The 26,576-nt window shown below is 42.9% G+C and overlaps 1 protein-coding gene across 1 annotated transcript; it reads left to right on the top strand.

The window, feature by feature from the left end:
• The first annotated feature begins 1,836 nt into the window (after positions 1–1,836).
• LOC138352125 (collagen alpha-2(IX) chain-like) lies at positions 1,837–4,696 on the top strand. Its single transcript, XM_069304386.1, has 4 exons — positions 1,837–1,863; positions 2,713–3,402; positions 3,639–4,019; positions 4,274–4,696. Exons 1-4 carry the CDS (start codon positions 1,837–1,839, stop codon positions 4,694–4,696), a joined length of 1,521 nt encoding a protein of 506 aa, XP_069160487.1.
• The last annotated feature ends 21,880 nt before the right edge of the window (positions 4,697–26,576 follow it).

Genomic DNA, 26,576 nt, shown 5'->3' with positions numbered 1-26,576 from the left:
GGTGTGTGTGGAGTCTAACAGTGCAGGAGGGCGGGGGAGAGTGAGAGTCTAACAGTGCAGGAGGCCGGGGGTGAGTGAGGTGGTCTAACAGTGCAGGAGGCAGGAGGTGAGTGAGGGCCAACCAATGCAGGAGGAAGGGGGTGAGTAAGGATCTAACAGTGCAGGAAGGAGGCAGGGGTGAGTGAGGGTCTAACATTGCAAGAGGGCGGGGTGTGAGTGAGGAGTCTATCAGTGCAGTGGGCAGGGGGTGAGTGAGGGTCAAACAGTGCAGGAACATCAATACCTGCCATTGAACACCAATACCTGCCATTGAACACCAATTCCTGCAATTGAACATCAATACCTGCCGTTGAACATCAATACCTGCCGTTGAACACCAATACCTGCCGTTCAACACCAGTACCTGCTGTCGAACATCAATACCTGCCGTTGAACACTAATACCTGCTGTTGAACATCAGTACCTGCCGTTGAACACCAATACCTGCCGTTGAACACCAATACCTGCCATTGAACATCAATACCTGCCGTTGAAAACCAATACCTCCCGTTGAACTCCAATACCTGCCGTTGAACACTAATACCTGCCGTTGAACACCAATACCTGTCGTTGAACACCAATACCTGCCGTTTAACACTAATACCTGCCGTTGAACTCCAATACCTGCCGTTGAACACCAATACCTGCCGTTGAACACCAATACCTGCCGTTGAACTCCAATACCTGCCGTTGAACACTAATACCTGCCGTTGAAAACCAATACCTGCCGTTGAACACCAATACTTGCCGTTGAACATCAATGCCTGCCGCTGAACACCAATACCTGCCGTTGAACACCAATACCTGCCGCTGAACATATATACTTGCCGTTGAACATCAGTACCTGCCGCTGAACATCAATACCTGTCGTTGAACATCAATATCTGCCGCTGAACATCAATCCCTGCCGCTGAACATCAATACCTGCCGTTGAACATCAGTACCTGCCGCTGAACATCAATATCTGCCGCTGAACATCAATACCTGCCGCTGAACATCAATATCTGCCGCTGAACATCAATACCTGCCGCTGAACATCAATATCTGCCGCTAAACATTACAATAGTCATACTGAAGAACAACAGCCTGGGGAACCACCTCCTCCACACAATACCTGGCAGTAAGTTCTCCCGGACTGCTGGCAGTATAGTCTCAGAACCACCACCTAAACTACCCTACTGCGCTCAGGTCGCGTCGGTGTCATCATACCGCCCACACCTGTCAGCCTGCAGCTTGTAACACTTGACTGCCAAGAACGGTGCAATAACGACCGAGAACCATGTGCCTCTCTGGTCATCATGACTAACTCCAGGAATTACAGTACATCACATGCCTGACAACACCAGCATGCCGCAAGCGTTTAAATCTGGATAACCAGTCATCATTATAATGTTAAAGCATCAAGCTGCCCCGAGCAATTATTGACTAGCAATACCGGATGCAGAGAGCTGTCGAGAGTCGATAGCGAGTATTGAACTATAAATTGGTTTAGTAAAGACATTGTCGAAAAGTATGTTACTTTTAACACGGTCTAAAAGCACTGAGGCAGGGGCTGAGTGAGGGTCTAACAGTGCAAGAGGCATGGGCTGAGTGAGGGTCTAACAGAGCAGGAGGTATGGGGTGAGTAAGGGTCTAACAGTGGAGGAGGCAGGGGGTGAGTGAGGGTCTAACAGAGCAGGAGGCATGGGGTGAGTAAGGGTCTAACAGTGCAGGAGGCATGAGGTGAGTGAGGGTCTAACAGTGCAGGAGGCAGGGTGTGAGTGAGGTTCTAACAGTGCAGGAGGCAGGATGTGAATGATGGTCTACCAGATCAGGAGGCAGGGGGTGAGTTAAAGTCCAACAGTGCAGGAGGCAGGGGGTGAGTGAGGGTCAAACAGTGCAGGAGGCCAGGGGTGAGTGAGGGTCTAACAATGCAGGAGGCAGGGGGTGAGTTAGGGTCTAACAGTGCAGGAGGCAGGGGGTGAGTAAGGGTCTAACAGAGCAGGAAGCAAGGGGTGAGTGAGGGTCTACCAGAGCAGGAGACAGGGGATGAGTGAGGGGTCTAACAGTGCAGGAGGCAGGGGCTGAGTGAGGGGCCTAACAGTGCAGGAGGCAGAGGCTGAGTGAGGGGCCTAACAGTGCAGGAGACATGGGCTGAGTGAGGGGCCTAACAGTGCAGGAGGCAGGGTGTGAGTGAGGGTATAACAGTGCAGGAGGCAGGGGGTGAGTGAGGGTCTAACAGTGCAGGAGGCAGGGAGTGAGTGAGGGTATAACAGTGCAGGAGGCAGGGAGTGAGTGAGGGTCTAACAGTGCAGGAGGCAGGAGGTGAGTGAGGGTCTAACAGTGCAGGAGGCTTGGGGTGAGTGAGGAATCGAACCCGGACCCTCAGGACTATGAATCTGAAGTCCTGTCTACTCAGTTGTCAGGCGCTTGAATTCTTGAACATGAACTCATGAAAATTGAACTTGAATTCTTTAACCGGTACTTGAATTTGTTTCCAGTACTTGTACTCGCCCCCTATAATTGTACTCGCTTCTGGTACTTGTACTCGCTGCCGGTACCTGTAATTCCTCCCTGAACTTGTACTCACTCCCAGTACATGTATTTGATCCTGGTACTTGTTCTCGATCCCGGTACCTGTAATCGCCCCATATACTTATACCCGCTTCCGGTACTTGTACTCGCTCCTGACAGAGTGTACCCACTCAAGGATTATTAGAGTGCCAAGCACTAGCAGAGTGTCAAGCACTAGCAGAGTGTCAAGCACTAGCAGAGTGTCAAGCACTAGCAGAGTGTCAAGCACTAGCAGAGTGTCAAGCACTAGCAGAGTGTCAAGCACTAGCAGAGTGTCAAGCACTAGAAGAGTGTCAAGCACTAACAGAGTGTCAAGCACTAGCAAAGTGTCAAGCATTAGACGAGTGTCAGTCATTTGCAGTGTCAAGCATTAACAATGTCAAGCATCAACAGGGTGTGAAGCATCAACAGGGTGTGAAGCATCAACAGGGTGTGAAGCATCAACAGGGTGTGAAGCATCAACAGGGTGTGAAGCATCAGCAGGGTGTGAAGCATCAGCAGGGTGTCAAGCATCAACAGGGTGTGAAGCATCAACAGGGTGTGAAGCATCAACAGGGTGTGAAGCATCAGCAGGGGTGTGAAGCATCAACAGGGTGTGAAGCATCAACAGGGTGTGAAGCATCAACATGGTGTGAAGCATCAGCAGGGTGTGAAGCATCAACATGGTGTGAAGCATCAACAGGGTGTGAAGCATCAACAGGGTGTGAAGCATCAACAGGGTGTGAAGCATCAACAGGGTGTGAAGCATCAACAGGGTGTGAAGCATCAACAGGGTGTGAAGCATCAACAGGGTGTGAAGCATCAGCAGGGGTGTGAAGCATCAACAGGGTGTGAAGCATCAACAGGGTGTGAAGCATCAACAGGGTGTGAAGCATCAGCAGGGTGTGAAGCATCAGCAGGGTGTGAAGCATCAGCAGGGGTGTGAAGCATCAGCAGGGGTGTGAAGCATCAACAGGGTGTGAAGCATCAACAGGGTGTGAAGCATCAGCAGGGTGTGAAGCATCAGCAGGGTGTGAAGCATCAGCAGGGGTGTGAAGCATCAACAGGGTGTGAAGCATCAGCAGGGTGTGAAGCATCAGCAGGGTGTGAAGCATCAGCAGGGTGTGAAGCATCAACATGGTGTGAAGCATCAGCAGGGTGTGAAGCATCAACATGGTGTGAAGCATCAACAGGGTGTGAAGCATCAACAGGGTGTGAAGCATCAACAGGGTGTGAAGCATCAACAGGGTGTGAAGCATCAACAGGGTGTGAAGCATCAACAGGGTGTGAAGCATCAACAGGGTGTGAAGCATCAACAGGGTGTGAAGCATCAGCAGGGGTGTGAAGCATCAACAGGGTGTGAAGCATCAACAGGGTGTGAAGCATCAACAGGGTGTGAAGCATCAGCAGGGTGTGAAGCATCAGCAGGGTGTGAAGCATCAGCAGGGGTGTGAAGCATCAGCAGGGGTGTGAAGCATCAACAGGGTGTGAAGCATCAACAGGGTGTGAAGCATCAGCAGGGTGTGAAGCATCAGCAGGGTGTGAAGCATCAGCAGGGGTGTGAAGCATCAACAGGGTGTGAAGCATCAGCAGGGTGTGAAGCATCAGCAGGGTGTGAAGCATCAGCAGGGTGTGAAGCATCAACAGGGTGTGAAGCATCAACAGGGTGTCAAGCATCAGCAGGGGTGTGAAGCATCAACAGGGTGTGAAGCATCAGCTGGGTGTCAAGCATCAGCAGGGTGTCAAGCATCAGCAGGGTGTGAAGCATCAGCAGGGTGTCAAGCATCAGCAGGGTGTCAAGCATCAGCAGGGTGTCAAGCATCAGCAGGGTGTCAAGCATCAGCAGGGTGTGAAGCATCAGCAGGGTGTCAAGCATCAGCAGGGTGTGAAGCATCAACAGGGTGTGAAGCATCAACAGGGTGTGAAGCATCAGCAGGGTGTGAAGCATCAACAGGGTGTGAAGCATCAGCAGGGTGTGAAGCATCAGCAGGGTGTGAAGCATCAGCAGGGTGTGAAGCATCAGCAGGGGTGTGAAGCATCAGCAGGGTGTGAAGCATCAACAGGGTGTGAAGCATCAACAGGGTGTGAAGCATCAACAGGGTGTGAAGCATCAACAGGGGTGTGAAGCATCAACAGGGTGTGAAGCATCAGCAGGGTGTCAAGCATTAACAGATGGATGGTACCTGACTGCGCTCAGGTCTGACCCTATCCTTCCCCACTCTCCCAGTAAAACCTTACTCCTACTGCTGCTCCTTTCTTCTAACATCCGCCTCTTTCTTCTTATCTTTCCTTCTCAGTCTGAACCTTGGTTGTGAACCCCAAATAGCCTCATGACCGATTCTGCCCAGCATGAGAATTATTCCTCTTGAGCCTTCAGAGGAGTGCAATAGGACGTCTAGCATAACTTGCAGAATAAACCGCAGTTGTGTGAGACGGAAGAGGCATTTTTGTGGTCACAGAGCAATTCTGGGTTGGGCAGAGAAAGATGGTGACGGCATATGATTTTCAAAGAGGAGGAAGCTCGATGATGTCATCGTTAACCAATGGGGAAGGAGCAAGACGTGACGTGTCGTGTGTAAAGGCTCTGGGATTGGTGGAGACACCACTTGTGAGTGTGTGATCGTGGAGGACGCACGCAACTCGCCGCCACTTAGAGGAAAGCACATTTATAGCGTCTTGGTGAAGAAAGTACAACGAATTGCGACAGATACAAGATATGTCAGGTAGGAGAGGGCGATTGCGACGTTAATCTCGACTTGTGGAATCAGTAGTGAGGGTGATTGTACCCCTGTTAACCACTGTGGTAAACCTATAAAGAGGTTTGTGTGTCCTATGTGAGGACCCGGCGACAGGTGAACTGAGGTTGGTGTCCGTCTTTCACCCCCTCACTCGAGTCAGGATAAGAGAATTCGGCAGCGGCAGACGAAAGAATAATTTGTGGTCGACCTGGGAGGAGGTAAACAACAGGCGTCACCTTGCTTTGTGGAGACAGGCATCGTCGCACCAGGAGTTTTGCGGAAGAGCATTTGGTTGCTATAGTTAGCCATGTACAGTGAGGAGACGTGCTCAGTGATTTATAGTAATGACTTAATTAATCATGCATATAGTGATAATAAAATATTAGAGAATTAAGAGATAATAGCATGATTTTGTCGACGTATGCTCACTCGATGATGGTTGGTGCTCAACTGACAAAGAGGGGATTTCAGGATGACGATTTTGTGTGTGGGCTCGTCCGGAGCGGGGGAGTGCTCTTCACAGTCCACTGGGACTGTGACAGACAATGGAATGTTCACTGAGACGACGATCAGTGGCGTGGAGAGTTTAAGTTTTTTATTTTAAACATTTTCTATTTGTTTATGGAGGGAGAATATTTCTGTTTTGGTAAATTTGCAGGATCGTGTATAGAAGCTGTGAAGAGCTAGTATTCATTTGAGGACCAGTGGGTGATGACTCTACAGCTCACCTGGAGGAGAGCTGCAGAGCAATCACCAGTGAGGGGATTTACCTGATTAAGAGGCGAATTGATCCACAGGGGTCGTTGGAAATCTTTGGTTGGTTGTTTAAGGGTTACATTGTAATCGTATTCTTTACACAGTGAATGGAGGTGAGGAAATCATCAGAAGAAAGTGCAAAGCCAGTACGATTATATAACACTTGGAAGGGGTCAGAATACGGATCTGGGATGGGATGGGGGGAAGGAAGGGTGACCAACCACTTGGAGGTCGGGGATTGAAAGCCGACCTGCAAGACGCCATACTGTTGCTCTACTATCCAGCCCAAGTGGTTGGACGAGTGTGTTTACTTGCTCATATTGATATACATATTAAAGCCTTGGATTGTTGATGCTTACATGTGCCATTCCAAGGGGTTCCAAGGGGTTGTCATAGCCAGGGGGTGGTAATGGAGGACGAGCTCCCATGACCTATAAAATGCTCCTATACGGCATGCGTCTCAAATAGCCTCCGACAACCAAGTCCAACTCCTGGCCTGCACGGGTGGCTTAGTCTAAGTCCGGCGGAACTGCTTTTACCGACAGGAGAAGGGGCGAGGGCGTGCCTCTGGCGCCTTAAAACCAGCTGCTCCGGGTAGATGGGACTCGATAGCCTGGGAAGGCAGCCCATCTAGGGGAAGGAAAACCCTGATTTTAAACCTCCGCTGCCTTGCGGCCATACCCTTTTTTGGGGAAGGCTTCAGGAGTCAACCTCGAGGAAAAATCCGGAGTTGGAGCCCCTAAGGCAGTTCGTTGTTGACGTCGACCTCGTTCTGGCAGCTCTTGCGACGTTGCTGGAACCATGTGTATTGGCATTTGCCTTTCTATTGGATAATTTCAGCAACGTGGAGAGGGGGGACCTGCTGCATGGGTAACAGCTTCTCCTCCATATCTACCTACCCAGGCTTTGCGCCCTGGAGAGGACACTCCATCTTCGCCTCACAGCGTCGAACCAACACGGGAAGCGACAGTCTACCGGTTTTAAGTCGGTTTTAACTCTTCGATTGGCGAAGAGTGTGACGCTATGGGTTGCTTCCGACGGTAGGAAGAGTCATCGCACCCCACTGGGCAGCTACCGCCCGCCTCATGCTGGGCAAACCCCAGCCAATAAGGTGTTGCCTCACCATGGTCCGTTAACCTCACTGGGTGCGTGGGGTATAGGGTGAAAACCGACAAGCGGCCCGACAACTTTGCACCAAGCAATACCAAACCAAAGAAGAAAATATCATCTGCCCTAAAGCTGGGCACATAGAACGTCAGGACACTGACACCAGGTTTCTCTGACGACCTGCAAGAAATCAATGACGCCCGAAAAACAGCAATCATCGATAGGGAGCTGAGCAAGCTGCAGATGGATATTGTCGCTCTCCAAGAGACCAGGTTCCCAGGATCAGGATCTGTGAGAGAGAGGACCTTCTCTTTCTTTTGGCAAGGAAAACCTCCAGATGAGACCAGAGAACATGGTGTGGGATTTGCCGTCAGGAATGCACTGTTGGGACACATTATGCCACCGATGGGGGAAACTGAACGAATTCTGTCTCTGCAACTGCACTCCCAAACAGGACCTGTCAATGTAATTAGTGCATATGCACCAACCCTGACTTCTCCAGCAGAGACAAAGGAAAAATTCTACGATGACCTCAACAGAGTCATAGCGAGAATCCTTGTAAAGGAGCCACTGTTCATCCTCGGGGACTTTAATGCCAGAGTGGGTGCCGAGCACAACATTTGGCCCACTTGTCTGGGTCAATTCGGCATAGGGAGGATGAATGAGAACGGACAACGTCTGCTAGAACTCTGGTACCTTCATGGTCTTTGTGTCACCAACACGTTCTTCGGCACAAAGCCTCAACACCGAGTATCTTGGAGACACCCCAGATCCAAGCACTGGCACCAGCTTGACCTGATTCTTACCAGGCATGCAAGTCTACCCAGCGTCAAGATTATGCGTAGCTACCAGAGTGCTGTCTGTGACACCGACCACTCCTTGGTATGTAGCAGGGTCAAGATGCAACCAAAGAAAATTCATCACTCGAAAAAGGCATGCAGACCTCGCATCGACACCACCAAGACCCGCAACCAGGACAAGGTGGAAGATTTTGCATGCGTGCTCGAGGAAGCTCTCCCTGGCCCAGCTGGGGTCACTGCCTGTAAAAGATGGGAGCACTTCAGAGACGCTGTGTTCAACGCTGCCATTTCCACCTTTGGCAAGAAGACCAGCAGGTCGGCAGACTGGTTCGAGGCTCACTCGGAAGAGATGACACCTGTCATCGAAGAGAAGAGAAACGCCTTGGCAGCCTACAAAGCCTGCCCAAGTCAGCGCAACTTACAGATCCTTTGGGCCGTCTGCTGGAAAGTGCAGCAGAGCACCAGGCGATGTGCCAACAACTATTGGCTCCAACTCTGCTCCCAGATACAGACTGCAGCGGATACAGGCAATGTAAGGGGAATGTATAACGGCATCAAGCAGGCCCTCGGCCCAATCCAGAGGAAGACCGCTCTTCTGAAATCTGCCACTGGCGAGGTGATTCAGGACAAGACACTGCAGCTGAAGCGCTGGGTCGAGCACTACTCTGAGCTATATGCCAGGAACAATGTGGTCACCGAAGATGCCCTGAGCGCCATTGAGAGCGCCTGTGTTAATGGAGCTCGACAGCGAACCGACCCTCGACGAACTCAGCGATGCCCTAGACTCCCTTGTTTCTGGTATAGCTCCTGGCAAAGATGGCATTCCTGCTGAGACCTTGAAGTGCTGCAAAGGTAGCCTGCTCATGGAGCTGCATGAAATTCTCTGCCTCTGCTGGGAAGGAGAGGTGCCACAGGACATGAGGGATGCCAACATCGTCACGCTGTATAAGAATAAAGGTGACAGGGGCGACTGCAACAACTATCGTGGAATCTCCCTCCTCAGTATTGTCGGAAAGCTGTTTGCTCGAGTCGCATTGAAGAGGATGCAAGTACTTGCAGAGAGAGTCTATTCAGAATCACAATGCGGATTCAGAGCTGGCAGGTCCACCATCGACATGGTCTTTTCCCTCAGACAACTGCAGGAGAAATGCGGGGAACAGAAGCAGCCACTCTTCGTAGGATTCATAGATCTGACGAAGGCCTTCGACCTCGTCAGCAGGGATGGCCTGTTCAAGATCCTCCCCAAGATCGGATGCCCACCCAGGCTCCTCAGCATCATCAGATCTTTCCATGAGAACATGAGGGGCACCGTGGTCTTTGATGGCCTAACATCAGACGCCTTTGACATCCGAAGTGGAGTAAAGCAGGGCTGCGTACTGGCTCCAATCCTATTCGGGATTTTCTTAGCAGTTATGCTGCGGCACGCCTTCGGATCTGTCACGGAAGGTATTTACCTCCGGACCAGGTCGGATGGAAAGCTCTTTAACCTCGCCAGGCTGAGAGCTAAGACAAAGGTTCGTCTGAGGTGTCTGCGCGACTTCCTTTTTGCCGACGACGCAGCAGTCACTGCCCACTCAGCAGAAGACCTCCAACGGCTCATAACCTGCTTCAGCGAGGCCTCTCAGGCTTTCGGACTCACCATCAGTCTGAAGAAAACACAAGTCATGGGACAAGGAGTGGACTCCCCACCTGACATCGGCATCTCTGATTCCAAACTGGAAGTCGTTCACGACTTTGTGTACCTGGGCTCCACAATCTCTGACTCCCTCTCTCTTGATACGGAGCTAAACAAACGCATTGGTAAGGCATCTACTACCATGTCCAGACTGACAAAGAGAGTGTGGGCCAACAATAGGCTAACTGAGTATACTAAGATTCAGGTTTACAGAGCCTGTGTCCTGAGCACTCTCCTTTATGGCAGTGAGTCTTGGACTCTTCGCGCCCGTCAGGAAAGACAGCTGAATGCCTACCACATGCGCTGCCTTTGACACATCTTGGACATCACCTGGCAGGACAAGGTGACAAACAACAACGTCTTGGGGAGAGCAAGAATCACCAGCATGTACACAATGCTGAAACAGAGACGAATGCGCTGGCTCGGGCACGTTGTGAGAATGGGCGACGGCAGGATCCCCAAGGATCTCCTGTACGGAGAGCTGATGCGGGGAAAGCGTCCAACAGGCAAGCCCTAGCTACGGTACAAAGACGTATGCAAGAGGGACCTGAAAGCCATGGACGTTGATCTTGCTATATGGGAGACACTGGCTGCAGACCGTTCAGCCTGGAGGCAGTCTGTTCAAAGAGGTCTCTCCAAGTTCGAGGAGTCACTTGCCAAGGAATCGGAGGCAAAGAGACAGAGAAGGAAAGCCGGTAGCCAGGAAGACAGACCAGAATCGGACTTCGTTTGTCGTTTGTGCTCGGTGTGGGATGGACTGCCACTCTCGGATTGGTCTCATCAGTCACACCAGACGCTGCACCAGGATTGACAACTAGGGCGCAACTCCATAGTCTCCCGAGACTGAAGGATGCCTACTACATGTGCCATACCCAGCAATATTAATAAAGCCTAGACCGGAAGCTTAGTGTGAGGCACAATTTGACATTAAGAGCATGACACATAGAGATCAGACTAATGGGATGCATCAAATGAACAAATCCACAAGGGCCGTACGAGGATTCGAACCTGCGTCCGGGAGCATCCCAGACACTGCCTTAATCGAATGAGCTACGACATGATGAGCTATATATTTATTGATTACTAGAAGCACCCGGCCACGCGTTGCAATGGTTCAGCAACGCAGCCATAGCAACCTTCCCTGTTCCCCAGTCTTCCCAACCATTCCCCCCCCCCCTCACCCATCTCCTCGGCCTCCCAACCATTCCTCACTCCACCGTCCCCCACTCCACCATCCCCTCTTCCTTCCCACCATGTCCCACTTCCTTGTCTCTTTGTCCTCCCCACCATTCTTTATTCCCCCATCCCCTCGTCCCCACCATCCCAAACTCCCCCATCCCCTCATCCTTCCTCACCATTACTCCCTCCCTTGTCCCCTCGTCTTCCCCACAATCTCTCACTTCCATCCCCTCGTCATCCCCACTCCCTCGTCCGATGTCTTCCCAATTGGTCTTATGTTCCCATCAGAAAATTGGGAACATCAAGTGATCTGATGTTCTCATCATTGAAATATAAGAAAAACAGTTAAAAAATGAAATGAAAATATGAAAAAATGAAAAAATAAACTATATTCACGAAATGAACGGTATTATAAACAACACAGCTCAGTTCCAATGCAATTCACACAGAATAATTAAATAAAAATAAATATCTATGAAAATTCAATTTATCAATGCAATCAGAAACATTGAAATGGAATTGTAACATATTTAGTATAGCATGTGTGTTGATCTTACATGCAACAGATGGCACTGTTTTTCAAGAAAAACATAGTTTTACCTGTCATTGGTGTGGCATCTATACTTATACTTACGAAATGAATGATATGGTAAACAACACAGCTCAATTCCACCACAATGTCACACAAAATAATTCAATATAAAAAAAAATAAATCAAAATCTATGTTAATAGAATTTTTCAATGCAATCGGAAACATTGAAATGGAATTCGTGACATATTTAGTACAGCGTGCATGTTACTATTATGTGCAACAGATGGCGCTGTTTTTCAAACACGCATATTTCTACCTGTCAGAGGGATTGCATCTATATAGTAGATATATAGAAAGATGTGCCTATTCGAATGCAACGTTGTGTCAAAATTTCAAAGCAATTGGTGAAGAACTTTCAGAGATTACAACATGTGTTGCTCTTACGTCCAATAGATGGCGAAGTTTAAAAAAAAATGTTTTTTCCTGTCACAGGTGAGGCATGTATATAGTATATATATATATATATATATATATATATATATATATATATATATATATATATATATATATATATATTAGTATATTTTGGTAGCAGTCTTTCCTGTAGACATATATTATTAAATATGACCGAAAAAGTAAGATTAATAATTCTAACACGAATTTTCTCAATCTTTCGAACATTTCTTTTCACTGTTGGAGGTAATTCAAAAATCAATTCTCCAAAATTCATTTTTATTTCTAGTCTGACGCGACACTTGAGCGCGTTTCGTAAAACTTATTACATTTTCAAAGACTTTAGTTAACACATACACAACTGAATAGAACTTACACATCTCCGATTTTGTTTATATCTACATTTGAGTGAGGTGGATGGGGTGAGATGGTATTTAATAAGGTATTAATTTCATCAACACAAGCCAGAACATGAAACAATGGGTATTGAATAGAAGTGATTGTAGAAAGCCTATTGGTCCATATTTCTTGATGCTTCTATATTGGAGCGGAGTCTTGAGGTGGGTAGAATATAGTTGTGCATTAATTGGCTGTTGATTGCTGGTGTTGACTTCTTGATGTGTAATGCCTCGCAAACGTCAAGCCGCCTGCTATCGCTGTATCTATCGATGATTTCTGTGTTGTTTACTAGGATTTCTCTGGCGATGGTTTGGTTGTGGGAAGAGATTATATGTTCCTTAATGGAGCCCTGTTGCTTATGCATCGTTAAACGCCTAGAAAGAGATGTTGTTGTCTTGCCTATATACTGTTTTTTTTTGGAGCTTACAGTCCCCAAGAGGGCATTTGAAGGCATAGACGATGTTAGTCTCTCAAAGCGTTCTGTTTTGTGTCTGGAGAGTTTCTCATGAGTAGGCTGGCCGTTTTTCTGGTTTTATAGTAAATCGTCAGTTGTATCCTCTGATTTTTGTCTGTAGGGATAACGTTTCTATTAACAATATCTTTCAGGACCCTTTCCTCCGTTTTATGAGCTGTGGAAAAGAAGTTCCTGTAAAATAGTCTAATAGGGGGTATAGGTGTTGTGTTGGTTGTCTCTTCAGAGGTTGCATGGCGTTTCACTTTCCTTCTTATGATGTCTTCGACGAAACCATTGGAGAAGCCGTTGTTGACTAGGACCTACCTGCCTTACCCTACAGAGTTCTTCGTCGACTTGCTTCCATTCTGAGCTGTGGCTGAGAGCACGGTCGACATATGCGTTAACAACACTCCTCTTGTACCTATCTGGGCAGTCGCTTTTGGCATTGAGGCACATTCCTATGTTCGTTTCCTTAGTGTAGACTGCAGTGTGGAAACCTCCGCTCTTTTCCATGACTGTTACATCTAGAAAGGGCAGCTTCCCATCCTTTTCCATCTCGTAAGTGAAACGCAGCACGGAACTCCGCTCAAATGCCTCCTTCAACTCCTGCAGATGTCTGACATCAGGTATCTGTGTAAAAATGTCGTCAACATACCTGCAGTATATGGCCGGTTTCATGTTCATGTCGACTAAGACTTTTTGCTCGATGGTACCCATGTAGAAGTTTGCAAACAGGACACCTAGGGGAGAACCCATGGCGACCCCATCTACTTGCTTATACATGTGCCCATCCGGGCTCAAGAAGGGTGCCTCCTTAGTACAAGCTTGGAGTAGTTTCCTTAGGATATTATCTGGTATGTCAAGAGGAGTACAGGCTGGATCACGATACACTCTGTCGGCTATCATCCCGATTGTCTCGTCCACTGGTACGTTAGTGAACAGCGATTCTACGTCCAACGAGGCTCTTATCCCTGTGGCCCGTGTGTCCCGCAGTAAGTCATCAAATTCCTTTGAAGACTTCAGGCTGAAGGCGCAAGGAACATAAGGAGTCAGCAGGCCGTTGAGTCGCTTCGCCAGTCTGTACGTGGGTATGGGTATCCGGCTAATGATTGGCCGAAGTGGGTTTCCAGGTTTGTGTGTCTTGACATTTCCATACGCATATCCAGGTTTATATTCCCCAATGATCTTTGGCAGGTGGAGTCCGGATTTCTTGGCGTTCACAGTTTCGATCAGTTTGTTGACCTTTGCTTTTAATTCAGCTGTAGTGTCCTTCGTTACCCTTTGAACTTAGTTTGGTCAGAGAGTATGAGGTTCATTTTCGCCAGATATTCGTCTTTTTTAAGAATGACATATATTGGCGACTTGTCACCTCTCCTGACAACTATCTCCTTGTTCTCACGAAGGCTTTTAGCTGCCGCTTTGAGCTCGGGGGACAGTATGGTGCTTCTGTATGTGTAAGTTCTATTCAGTTGTGTATGTGTTAACTAAAGTCTTTGAAAATGTAATAAGTTTTACGAAACACGCTCAAGTGTCGCGTCAGACTAGAAATAAAAATGAATTTTGGAGAATTAATTTTTGAATTACCTCCAACAGTGAAAAGAAATGTACGAAAGATTGAGAAAATTCGTGTTAGAATTATTAATCTTACTTTTTCGGTCATATTTAATAATATATATATATATGTCGTACCTAGTAGCCAGAACGCACTTCTCGGCCTACTATGCAAGGCCCGATTTGCCTAATAAGCCAAGTTTTCCTGAATTAATATATTTTCTCAATTTTTTTTCTTATGAAATGATAAAGCTACCCATTTCATTATGTATGAGGTCAATTTTTTTTATTGGAGTTAAAATTAACGTAGATATATGACCGAACCTAACCAACCCTACCTAACCTAACCTAACCTATCTTTATAGGTTAGGTTAGGTAGCCGAAAAAGTTAGGTTAGGTAGGTTAGGTAGTCGAAAAACAATTCATGAAAACTTGGCTAATTAGGCAAATCGGGCCTTGCATAGTAGGCTGAGAAGTGCGTTCTGGCTACTAGGTACGACATCTATATATATATATATATATATATATATATATATATATATATATATATATATATATATATATATATATATATATATATATATATATATATATATATATATACAGTATATATATATAAAATATTTATGATCCATGTTCCCTTCGGGAATTTTAATTTTAAGATGAATAGGAAAACCAGGGATATACTGAACATCTTGTATCAGAATCTTTACTTTAAAAAACATAACGTTTCGAATACTTCTCGTATTCATCATCAGATCTAAAAGAAAAAACAGAAATCACAATCAAATAGCTGGTAAACAAAGAACTCATACTAAATATAATTGCCTATCAAAGAAAGGAAAATGCTTAAAAAACAAAACACTTAAGCGCACTTAAAGTGATCAATACAAATAAAACTTATTAACTGTCACATATATTAAAACTAATTTAAAATCCATTAAACTACAAGATGAAATTTATAACTACTAAAACAAACCATTCCATTAAACTTACGTGAAGTGATCAGAAGTGAAACTTGATACCTAACACATAGATATTAAACACTATAACAAATATTTATATAATGACTACAAATCTACAAAAAATGTATGTAAAATACAAACAGAATAAACGACAATTATGAAGTACTAACTAAAATCTTATAAAAAACTCAAATATTAAATAATATTAAATACCAAAAAATGTATTATATATCCTAAATAAAAGATTATATTTATGTGCAATGTTAAGACTTGAAATAAGTAAGAAAGGGCAAAGACATAGTAAACTAAACAAAATTAAACTACCAAAATAAACTAAAAATGAAATTACAGGGTCTACTGTGCACTATACAGTGTACAATTGATCAGGTGAAAGGTTGCTATTTAACAGAGGCCGCAGCTCCTTTATATATAAGGATTCCATTACTCTCAAATCTGACTGGCCATTCATACAAGTGTCCAGAATTTTAAAATCAGATTCCAGCAGAGAATGATCAAACTCATAACAATGGTTTCTAATCTCCGAAAATGCTGGTTTAGACAATGGTAATCCAGTCCTAAAAGATAATCCCCGGTGCTCAAGTATCCTAATCTTAAAGTTCCGAATGGAACTCCCGACATATCCAGCATTACAGCTGGAACAATTATACATATATACGACATTTGAGCACAAGGGGGTAGGCACTTTATCTTTAAATTTAAAATAAGAGCCTATGGTATTTGTGTTGACAAAAATAAATCTAAAGTCTACTTGAGGATAACACTGCTGCAACAGTCTCCTCAAACGACTCCTTACAGAAAAGCTAATACTGCCATAAAATGGTAATTTAATATATTTAAGATCCCTTTCCACTGTAGTAATCCTACACGATGGGTGAAACTTCTTATTTAAGAAATTCCTTATAAAAGTATAAACCATATGCACAGGATAACCATTATTTGAAAAAAATTTCACAAGAAAATAAATTTCCTGATCAAAGTTATTCCAATTAGAACATAAAACAAAGGCCCTATTCAGTAGAGTGTTAATAGCATTTTTCTTAAAAATATCAGGAACAAAGGAATTAAATTTTTAAATTTAAAGAGGAAAGTTCTTTTACAAAATCCTGAGAATTTCTCACAGTAAATTCATTATGCGTTAATGGTTCTAATAATGGAACCAGAAACTTAGCCAGTTTATAATTAAAAGTGCCAATCGCTGATAAAATAGGACGAATAATGAATTTACGAATTAACGAATAACGCATAATGAATTTACTTTGAGAAATTCTCAGGGTTTTGTAAAAGAACTTTCCTCTTTAAATTTTGAGTTCCCAACTATAATGGCCAGTTTCGATGTTGAATCACTTTTTACTAATATTCCTCTGTTGGAAACCATTGATATCTGTGTAAGTCAATTATTTGCTGACACTAACTTAGTGTCTGGATTTTGTAGTAAAATATTCAGACGGCTGTTAGAAATAGCAGTTAAAGACTCCATCTTTATGTTTAATAATATTTATTATAAACAAATTGATGGAGTAGCAATGGGGTCTCCTTTAGGTGCTGCACTGGCTAATGCTTTTTTGAGTTTTCACGAAATAAATTGGCTTGATAATTGTCCTAAGGCCTATAAACCAGTCTTGTACAGGAGATATGTAGATGACACTTTTTTGTTGTTTAGGGACCAGTGTCATATTGAGAAATTTAGAGAGTATCTTAATGCACAACATAGTAATATACGGTTTACTGCAGAGTGTGAAGTTGATAATTCATTGTCGTTTCTTGGTGTAAAAGTGAATAACCTCAATGGGTTCAACACTAATGTTTTTAGGAAACCAACCTTTACTGGTTTAGGTTTAAATTTTAATTCCTTTGTTCCTGATATTTTTAAGAAAAATGCTATTAACACTCTACTGAATAGGGCCTTTGTTTTATGTTCTAATTGGAATAACTTTGATCAGGAAATTAATTTTCTTGTGAAATTTTTTTCAAATAATGTTTATCCTGTGCATATGGTTTATACTTTTATAAGGAATTTCTTAAATAAGAAGTTTCACCCATCGTGTAGGATTACTACAGTGGAAAGGGATCTTAAATATATTAAATTACCATTTTATGGCAGTATTAGCTTTTCTGTAAGGAGTCGTTTGAGGAGACTGTTGCAGCAGTGTTATCCTCAAGTAGACTTTAGATATATTTTTGTCAACACATATACCATAGGCTCTTATTTTAAATTTAAAGATAAAGTGCCTACCCCCTTGTGCTCAAATGTCGTATATATGTATAATTGTTCCAGCTGTAATGCTGGATATGTCGGGAGTTCCATTCGGAACTTTAAGATTAGGATACTTGAGCACCGGGGATTATCTTTTAGGACTGGATTACCATTGTCTAAACCAGCATTTTCGGAGATTAGAAACCATTGTTATGAGTTTGATCATTCTCTGCTGGAATCTGATTTTAAAATTCTGGACACATGTATGAATGGCCAGTCAGATTTGAGAGTAATGGAATCCTTATATATAAAGGAGCTGCGGCCTCTGTTAAATAGCAACCTTTCAGCTGTTCAATTGTACACTGTATAGTGTTGGATATTTCCAACATCGAATACAGCATTGTTGTATTCTCATTACTTATTACTAACCATACTTAATATTGTAGTAAGTAAATTTAACAACTCGTAGAATTCTCCTGTACTAATAATTCATCTGTGCATTAGGCTAGAATTCTCACGTCACCTGACGCCAGTATTGCGTCAGATTTCTTTACAGTAAAACACATTATATACAATTTGTGTGAGAATTAAATACGATTCTCCATAATTAAAGCATTCTGTATGGCAACTGATTGCAGACGAATGGTTCTCTAACTAAAAGCCGAATAGAGCTTTAGAATCATAACGTCTACCTCGCGATAGAGGTAACGTCATCAATGAATGCTATGGGGAGACATTAATTCCTCTCCCTTATATATTTACTATTCTTAAATAGTTAAATAATAATATTCCGTTCCTCAAAATAATAAACCCGTCCAATCTTTAGAGTTTCAAGCGCGAATGCGAGAAATATTAATGTTCATGCCAATAATTTGTGTAATGAACGTCGACTTGGCGTGGGTAGAGGGACGCCACCCTTAGTACACGTGGGGAACCGAAGAGAGGCAGACCTGCGCTTAACGTACTCACAAAAGACGCCATTGTCCAGCAAATAGGACACGTGTGTCCATCCACAGATGAAAGCCGCCACTGTGAGGCGTGAACGACCTTGCAGATAGCATCTTCAACTAGTGCTGGTGTTAAATAAGGGACCTTAGACTTGGTTCCTGACGACACGTGATCAGCCAGCTTGAAACGCATCAATCCAGGATAGGTTCACCGGAACTTGGGATGCGTAATTACGGCAATCTTAATACTTACACAGTGCCCACAGCTAAGTACTTTTTATTTGATGCATCATTTATAAGTTTATTAATAGCGGGGTGATTGCACGTCACGCGGCAAGATAACACCTAATAACAGGTGATTAGAATTCTATCTGTAGATATCAATAATCTTGAATATGAATTGAGTAGTTAAATCAATTGCTACTGGTAGTTATTTTATCTTGCAGCTTGAGAGACGGATTCCTCATGCTGCCTTCTCCATGTTAATCGTGCCATTCGTCAATGTGCCAGACTTGGAGATTAAGAGGACTTCCAGAGTTATCTAAAGGAACCTACTACAAGCTAAGGCTTATTTCTTTTTTCCTATATTTTAGCAATTTGATACATTCAGAATGTTTCAACATAATGTGTGATTTACTGTAATTCATTGCTATGCTCATATTCATGTTCTTCTTTGTATGAATAATATTATATTCAACATTATTTATAGGATTAGATTATTATTAATTGAATTAGTGAACGAACCACACTGATTCCTGGACGTACTGACCTCCAGTAATAACCCCCCAATGTAGGTGTTTGAGGTTTGGTTTTTTAATAATACAGCCCATTAATTATTCTTATGATCATACTTTCTAGTCATATCCATAGTCACTGGTTTTCTCTAGAATTTTATCTAATGATCTGAAATTCTCAGTTTCCCTCTTTACTTTAAAAGCGGGTGGTCCTTCGTAATTTAATTTACTACTTTAATTATTAATTAATCAGAATCAAACCCAAATATCCCACATTATGGTCCTTATCGAACCGGATAGGCATTAAATTTATAATTAAAATATTAACCATTAATAACTAATCCTTGTGTGACATAAGCTAGACTAACTATTTAATTAATTGTGTCAACTAACAGTGTAACACACCAGTTAGCCTAGATCACACTAACAGCTACCTTATACGTAGCTTTAGTGGGTCATAACCAATTACCCACAACATTTAGACCTACACTTCATACTGAAGTAGAATCCTTAGGTCACCAAGAGCAACAGCTCATAACCTTATATTAATCACTAACACCAATTAAGTGTTAACCATTTAGGCTATACCAATGCTTCAATATGTGGCTGTCAGCAGACTGTCCATTATAGCCTGAATCCATGTTAAAGTTACTGCTTCACTCAAGTCAGTGGATCATTAACATTTAGGGATCCAGTATACTAATATAAATTACTGATCTCATACTAGTTAATCATTACTAACCCTGATAATATTTTATTCCACAATTAGGAGTATATTCAGGAGTTAGATAATATTTACGGCAGTAGAATACTTGCCAAACACAATTAATTCTTTTGTGTTCATTTAATTTCTTATACACATAATTACACAAGTGTATATTATATAAAATACAAAAAACCCAAAAACACAGCACAATTATTTGCACATTACTGCACCATAATATAATCTTTGCCAACCTTAGGTAGGTAGCAATTTAGGCTGTGATTGTGTTGAATCTGGCACAAGCACAGACTAAATATAGTTGTAGTTTCTCAAGTAGAAATTCTCACGACTAGGCTTGAGCTAGTTAGTGACACATATATTATTCCTTTGTGCTGACCCTATCAAGGGTGGGATTAACCATTTATTGTGTAATTATTTTATTGCATATTTCTATGTATGTTTTTGAGTGTTACTGTAAGTCCACTACCCATCCGAGGCTGATTTAGAAGAGCTAAGCTGAGGAACACCTGTAGTGAAACCAAGGTACCACTCAAATCTTAGTTGCTTATTATTAGGTAGGTAGCTAACCTCTAAATGAGGTAAATTACAACCAGCCTCAAGAAATATTAGGCTGTCAATACTTATACCTGCTCTACATCAAGGAGCAGACACCATAGCTATACCACTAGCTACATAAGCCCTATCAGGCTCAATTTACCACAAGAATGAATCATTTAGAAAGGAACGCAAGATTCTTGACAGCTCTTCAAGGTCCTTTAGGAAAACTGCTTATGAAATGTCATTTCTGTGTCGAAACTGACCCAGGTGACGTTTACAGACTAGCAAGTTACATAAAGTACGCTAGCCAAAAGTATGATTATATCAAGACTGTAATCGAGTCCCACAGGAATTTACTCCAGGCCGGTCATACTGTCTCAGACCACTCACGTCTAACAGAATTTGATCTCGATAACTATGAACATTCTGTTCAAACCAGTTTAGACCGATATAAGGAGGTGCTTGCGAAGCAAGATATTCCCGAGTGGGTGGATCAGATCATTAATAGACCTGTATCCAAGCTAACACTCAGCTCAGATGAAATACTTGAGCTAAATCAAGACGAGGAGAATCCTCTAATCAATGCTGATCACTATACAAGATCAACAACTGAAGATCAACCTTCATTTTCTAACCTCTCATCTAATACAGCTTCATGTGATGATTTGTTTACAGAGTCTGATCAAATTTCAGACCACTCTTCTCAATGTTCCCTGGATTCTATAAGTTCAATACATAATGCTACTGAATTAACTAGCTTATCACCAGAACCCAGAGAAACAAGTGAAGCTGCAGATGAAACAAGTGAAGCTGCAATGATCAGTGAATCTGAACCAGAAAATGATAAAGCTAATGCTGCGGCAGCAGCCGAAGCTGTAATTAAAGCTGAGGCTAAGCAAGAAGCCTTAAGCAACACAAGTAATGGTCACAATTGCTCACCACAGCCTTCTAAAGTAAGTGCTAACAATGAGAAGACTATTATAAACCTTGTGCACCAATTATTAAATTTATCTTCACCAGAACAATCAGTTAACTCTTTACAAGACTTTAGTTTTCAGCTTGAGTCACTGATAAATTCTTTCAGTAAAGAGGTGGATCACCCAACTACTGAGTGGATGACAAAAATTATAATCCAGAGAAAATTGTCTGGTGACACACTTAATAAACTATATGTATGCCAGAATGGTAATACCCTGTCAATGCAGGATATATTTACAGGTTTGCGTAATATGAGCAATCATACAGCAGACCAAGCAATTAATGCTAAATCTGAATGCACCAAAACTGTACCTACATCAGTTTCCTTGCCTGAAACTCCTAAAGTGACACTGTCACTAGGTAACCAAGGTGCTAATACTCAATGTAACAACAATCAGTCAAATACTGATTCATCAGTGAGGCCTAAGAGTCCCACAGGTGCTCCTAAGAGACCTAATAGTCCAAAGAGCACTGCTAATAATCCATGTAACCAGAATCAGTCAAACACTGATTCATCAGTGAGACCTAAGAGTCCCACAGGTGCTCCTAAGAGACCTAATAGTTCAAAGAGCACTCCCAAGAGCCTGTTAATGGTTCCCCAGAGTACACCAAGTACTCACAAGAGAATAAATAACCAGCAAATGCAAACAGCAAAACCATCACAACCTGCAAATACTGTTTTACCCAAACCGGTAAGCCCTAAACGATCTGCAGGATGGGGAATGTGCTTGTTTTGCAATCAAAAACATTCTCTGTACAAATGTACTAATTATCCTAATAGAGACACAAGAGTCAGACGACTCAAACAGTTACACAAATGTACTAGGTGTCTCAGACCACATAATGTTAACAGCTGTGACACCCCACTGAACACCTGCAATAGGTGTAGAAGGGGCAAGCATCATGCAGCACTGTGCAAATTAGTTAGGACTAATTATGTCAATCCTAGAATAGGACGTAGAGAATCTACACCAGTACAGTGTTGCAAGGTGCGAGATGTGTACAGCGTAACTACACAAGCATCTCAAGTGGATGCTGCTTTGCCTACTGCCCAACTTCAAGTGAAGAACAGAGGAGCCAAGATCACCATCCGTGGACTATTTGATCAAGGTTCCCAGAGAACTTTTATTACTCAAAGGGCAGCAGAGGCACTTAATTTACAACCAATAGGACAGGTAAAATTAAACTTGTCAGGGTTCATGATAAATCGAGGAACCCATGAATATTCAGTAGTTCAACCGCTTGTACGACTAGGTAGTCAAGCCAAGGCTGTCCAAGCCATTGTTGTAGATCAAATACCTTTAGACTAAAATATTAAGGGTCTGGGGTACACAGCCCACTTCCTGCAGGAACGTGAAATTAATTTGGCTGACAACAAATTAATGTCTGACCGCCTTAACAATATAGATGTACTAGTAGGAGCCGACTACTATTACCAGTTCATAACTGGACATGTTAAACGATTGGGAATGAATATGCTCCAATCTGCAGGAGGCTACTTACTGGTAAAGTTCTGAATGTGAACAAGCCTAAACCTGCCAATAATAAATTAGTCAGCAGTAAGTCAATTCTCCAACAGCAAGCTAAAAGGAGAAACGCAGCTGAGTAATAAACTCAGATTGTATGTAGTACAATTGATACTCGCCGAGATGTTTCATAGCTCTCAGTGATAACCAATGGTCCGTACTCAAACAAGTACAAGTCACAGCGACCAAGCCATTGAATTCACTGCAGACCTAGAATTATTCTCGACAAGTAGTAATTGACCACACTCAGTCTTCCTAGTTAAATTGTAATGTTAGGCTAGAGAATCTAGTACTCCCTAGGAAATTAATAATGTTAGGCTAGAGAATCTAGCACTCAATGCCACTGGCATTTTCTGAATTTAGTGATAACATTCACTAGGACCACTGGTCCACTATACTTGCGCTTAAAGGTTTGCCAAGAAAACCTTAATACCATGTTTTCTGCACTAAGAGTTAGTGATAAATACTTGCATTAATTGTTTGAGTTGTTTTTCTTTCGTTTCTGCTTATTTAGTGTAGGAGCGCAGCACGAACAAACTTGCAAACTTACTAACATGCAAGTGAATTTCCAGAGAACTAATATGTTTAATGCATTACCGTTAAACATTAGCATTGTTAATTAACATGCTTCATGAGCTTAACATAGCTCACCTTAGAATTAACGTAATAATATGAGTGCTCGTTCTCCATGCGCACGAGCTTAATATTGCTCGCCATGATAACTGAATGACAAAACTCCACCTCGTTAATTCGAGTTCACTGAACTCAACCTGTTAACGGTTAACGAGCTCCATGCAGCTCACCCTGTTAGCACCAGCTAACGAGCTCACTGTAGCTCACCCTGTCAACACTGTTGACGAGTTTAATGCAACTCACCCTGTTAACTGTTAACGAGCTCCATGTAGCTCACCCTGTCAGCACTGCTGACGAGCTCAATGCAGCTCACCCTGTCAACACTGTTGACGAGTTCACTGTAACTCACCCTGTTAGCACTAGCTAACGAGCTCCATGCAGCTCACCCTGTCAACACTGTTGACGAGTTCCATGCAACTCACCCTGTTAGCACTAGCTAACGAGCTCACTGTAGCTCACCCTGTCAACACTGTTGACGAGTTCACTGTAACTCACCCTGTTAGCACTAGCTAACGAGCTCACTGTAGCTCATCCTGTCAACACTGTTGACGAGTTCAATGCAACTCACCCTGTTAGCACTGCTAACGAGCTCAATGTAGCTCACCCTGTCAACACTGTTGACGAGTTCACTGCAACTCACCCTGTTAGCACTGCTAACGAGCTCAATGTAGCTCACCCTGTCAACACAGTTGACGAGTTCACTGTAACAACCTGTTAGCACTAGCTAACGAGCTCACTGTAGCTCACCCTGTCAACCCTGTTGACGAGTTCCCTGTAACTCACCCTGTCAGCACTGCTGACGAGCTCAATGTAGCTCACCATGTTCACGAGTTCAATATAGCTCGACTTGTTAATGAGCTCAATACTGCTCACAATGTTAATTCGAGTACATTTTTGCTCACAATTAGCTAGTCCCTTACTTAGGTAGGTTAGAAATTCAAACCATTTATTTAGGTAGGCTTAGGGACTTTAGTAGTGTCAACTGAGTACTTGCCTAATCTGTACTCACCATTAATTACAGTTGACTATACTTATAGGAACTGATTTAATAAACTCAATTTCATGTAAAGGTGATTTCGTACTAAACAAGTTTACAGTGTCAAGCCTATGAGCTGCCATTTAATTAGCTCATAAGTCAGAATGACTAGGCTACTAATCTCACTGTCGACTCAGTATTTTCCTTGATTTTAATGAATAAACTTTTCAGTTCTCTATTTTTCTATTAATTTAGCTAGTTAGCAAATTAGTTGTACCATCAGTCAACATGACTACTGCACGGCAGTGCACATTAAATTTAATTTCCTCATTTGAATTTGAGGTGATCGTGATGCTGCGTGATGTTATTGTCTAGTAACTCAAAAGTTAGAAGTCACAGCGACCCTAGACAGTGACCTTACTGTAGTGTCATAGTCTCCATGATCTTGAATGACTAATAATACTCTACTGTATAATCATACAATAGTGTTATCAGTTCTTAGGAACTTATTCTGAGTTTACCTACGATTCAGCAGCTACGTAATACACCATTACATGTCACTGCGACCCTAGTTGTTGAGTTTATTGTGAGCTTTAGAGTGTTCCTGATTACCGATAACTTAATCATTTAATGTTTCAATATTTCATGCATGTTTCCACTAAGGGAAACTGCAAGCCTATTACAACTCTGAAGAATGGTAATTTCCTTCACTTCCCACTGAAACAACCGTGATGAAACTACGATGTGATATCACGTAACGAAACCTTACACGTCACTATGACCCAAGATATCGCATCACTGTAGATTCTGTTAGTTTAAATTGGGAGAGTTAAATTTTATAAATATTGTGTAGGCTACAAACAACATGTTTCAGTTGACATGTAAATAGCAAGACTCAAGTTCTTGTAAGTCCTTGATAAATCCGGGACGTTCGTTATGTGTGTACTAACATACTAACATACTAACATACTAATGTATTAATCTTAATATCACTTCGGGATAGGTCAGTACAACACAGTACACTGCGACCCTGGGAACCCCCCCCCCCGGAGTTATGTTGGATATTTCCAACATCGAATTCAGCATTGTTGTATTCTCATTACTTATTACTAACCATACTTAATATTGTAGTAAGTAAATTTAACAACTCGTAGAATTCTCCTGTACTAATAATTCATCTGTGCATTAGGCTAGAATTCTCACGTCACCTGACGCCAGTATTGCGTCAGATTTCTTTACAGTAAAACACATTATATACAATTTGTGTGAGAATTAAATACGATTCTCCATAATTAAAGCATTCTGTATGGCAACTGATTGCAGACGAATAGTTCTCTAACTAAAAGCCGAATAGAGCTTTAGAATCATAACGTCTACCTCGCGATAGAGGTAACGTCATCAATGAATGCTATGGGGAGACATTAATTCCTCTCCCTTATATATTTACTATTCTTAAATAGTTAAATATTAATATTCCGTTCCTCTAAATAATAAACCCGTCCAGTCTTTAGAGTTTCAAGCGCGAATGCGAGAAATATTAATGTTCATGCCAATAATTTGTGTAATGAACGTCGACTCGGCGTGGGTAGAGGGACGCCACCCTTAGTACACGTGGGGAACCGAAGAGAGGCAGACCTGCGCTTAACGTACTCACAAAAGACGCCATTGTCCAGCAAATAGGACACGTGTGTCCATCCACAGATGAAAGCCGCCACTGTGAGGCGTGAACGACCTTGCAGATAGCATCTTCAACTAGTGCTGGTGTTAAATAAGGGACCTTAGACTTGGTTCCTGACGACACGTGATCAGCCAGCTTGAAACGCATCAATCCAGGATAGGTTCACCGGAACTTGGGATGCGTAATTACGGCAATCTTAATACTTACACAGTGCCCACAGCTAAGTACTTTTTATTTGATGCATCATTTATAAGTTTATTAATAGCGGGGTGATTGCACGTCACGCGGCAAGATAACACCTAATAACAGGTGATTAGAATTCTATCTGTAGATATCAATAATCTTGAATATGAATTGAGTAGTTAAATCAATTGCTACTGGTAGTTATTTTATCTTGCAGCTTGAGAGACGGATTCCTCATGCTGCCTTCTCCATGTTAATCGTGCC

The sequence above is a fragment of the Procambarus clarkii genome, chromosome 52 (genome assembly GCF_040958095.1).
Source record: "Procambarus clarkii isolate CNS0578487 chromosome 52, FALCON_Pclarkii_2.0, whole genome shotgun sequence".
Classification (NCBI taxonomy): Eukaryota; Metazoa; Arthropoda; class Malacostraca; order Decapoda; family Cambaridae; genus Procambarus; species Procambarus clarkii.
This window is presented reverse-complemented; position numbering and strand designations above follow the sequence as displayed.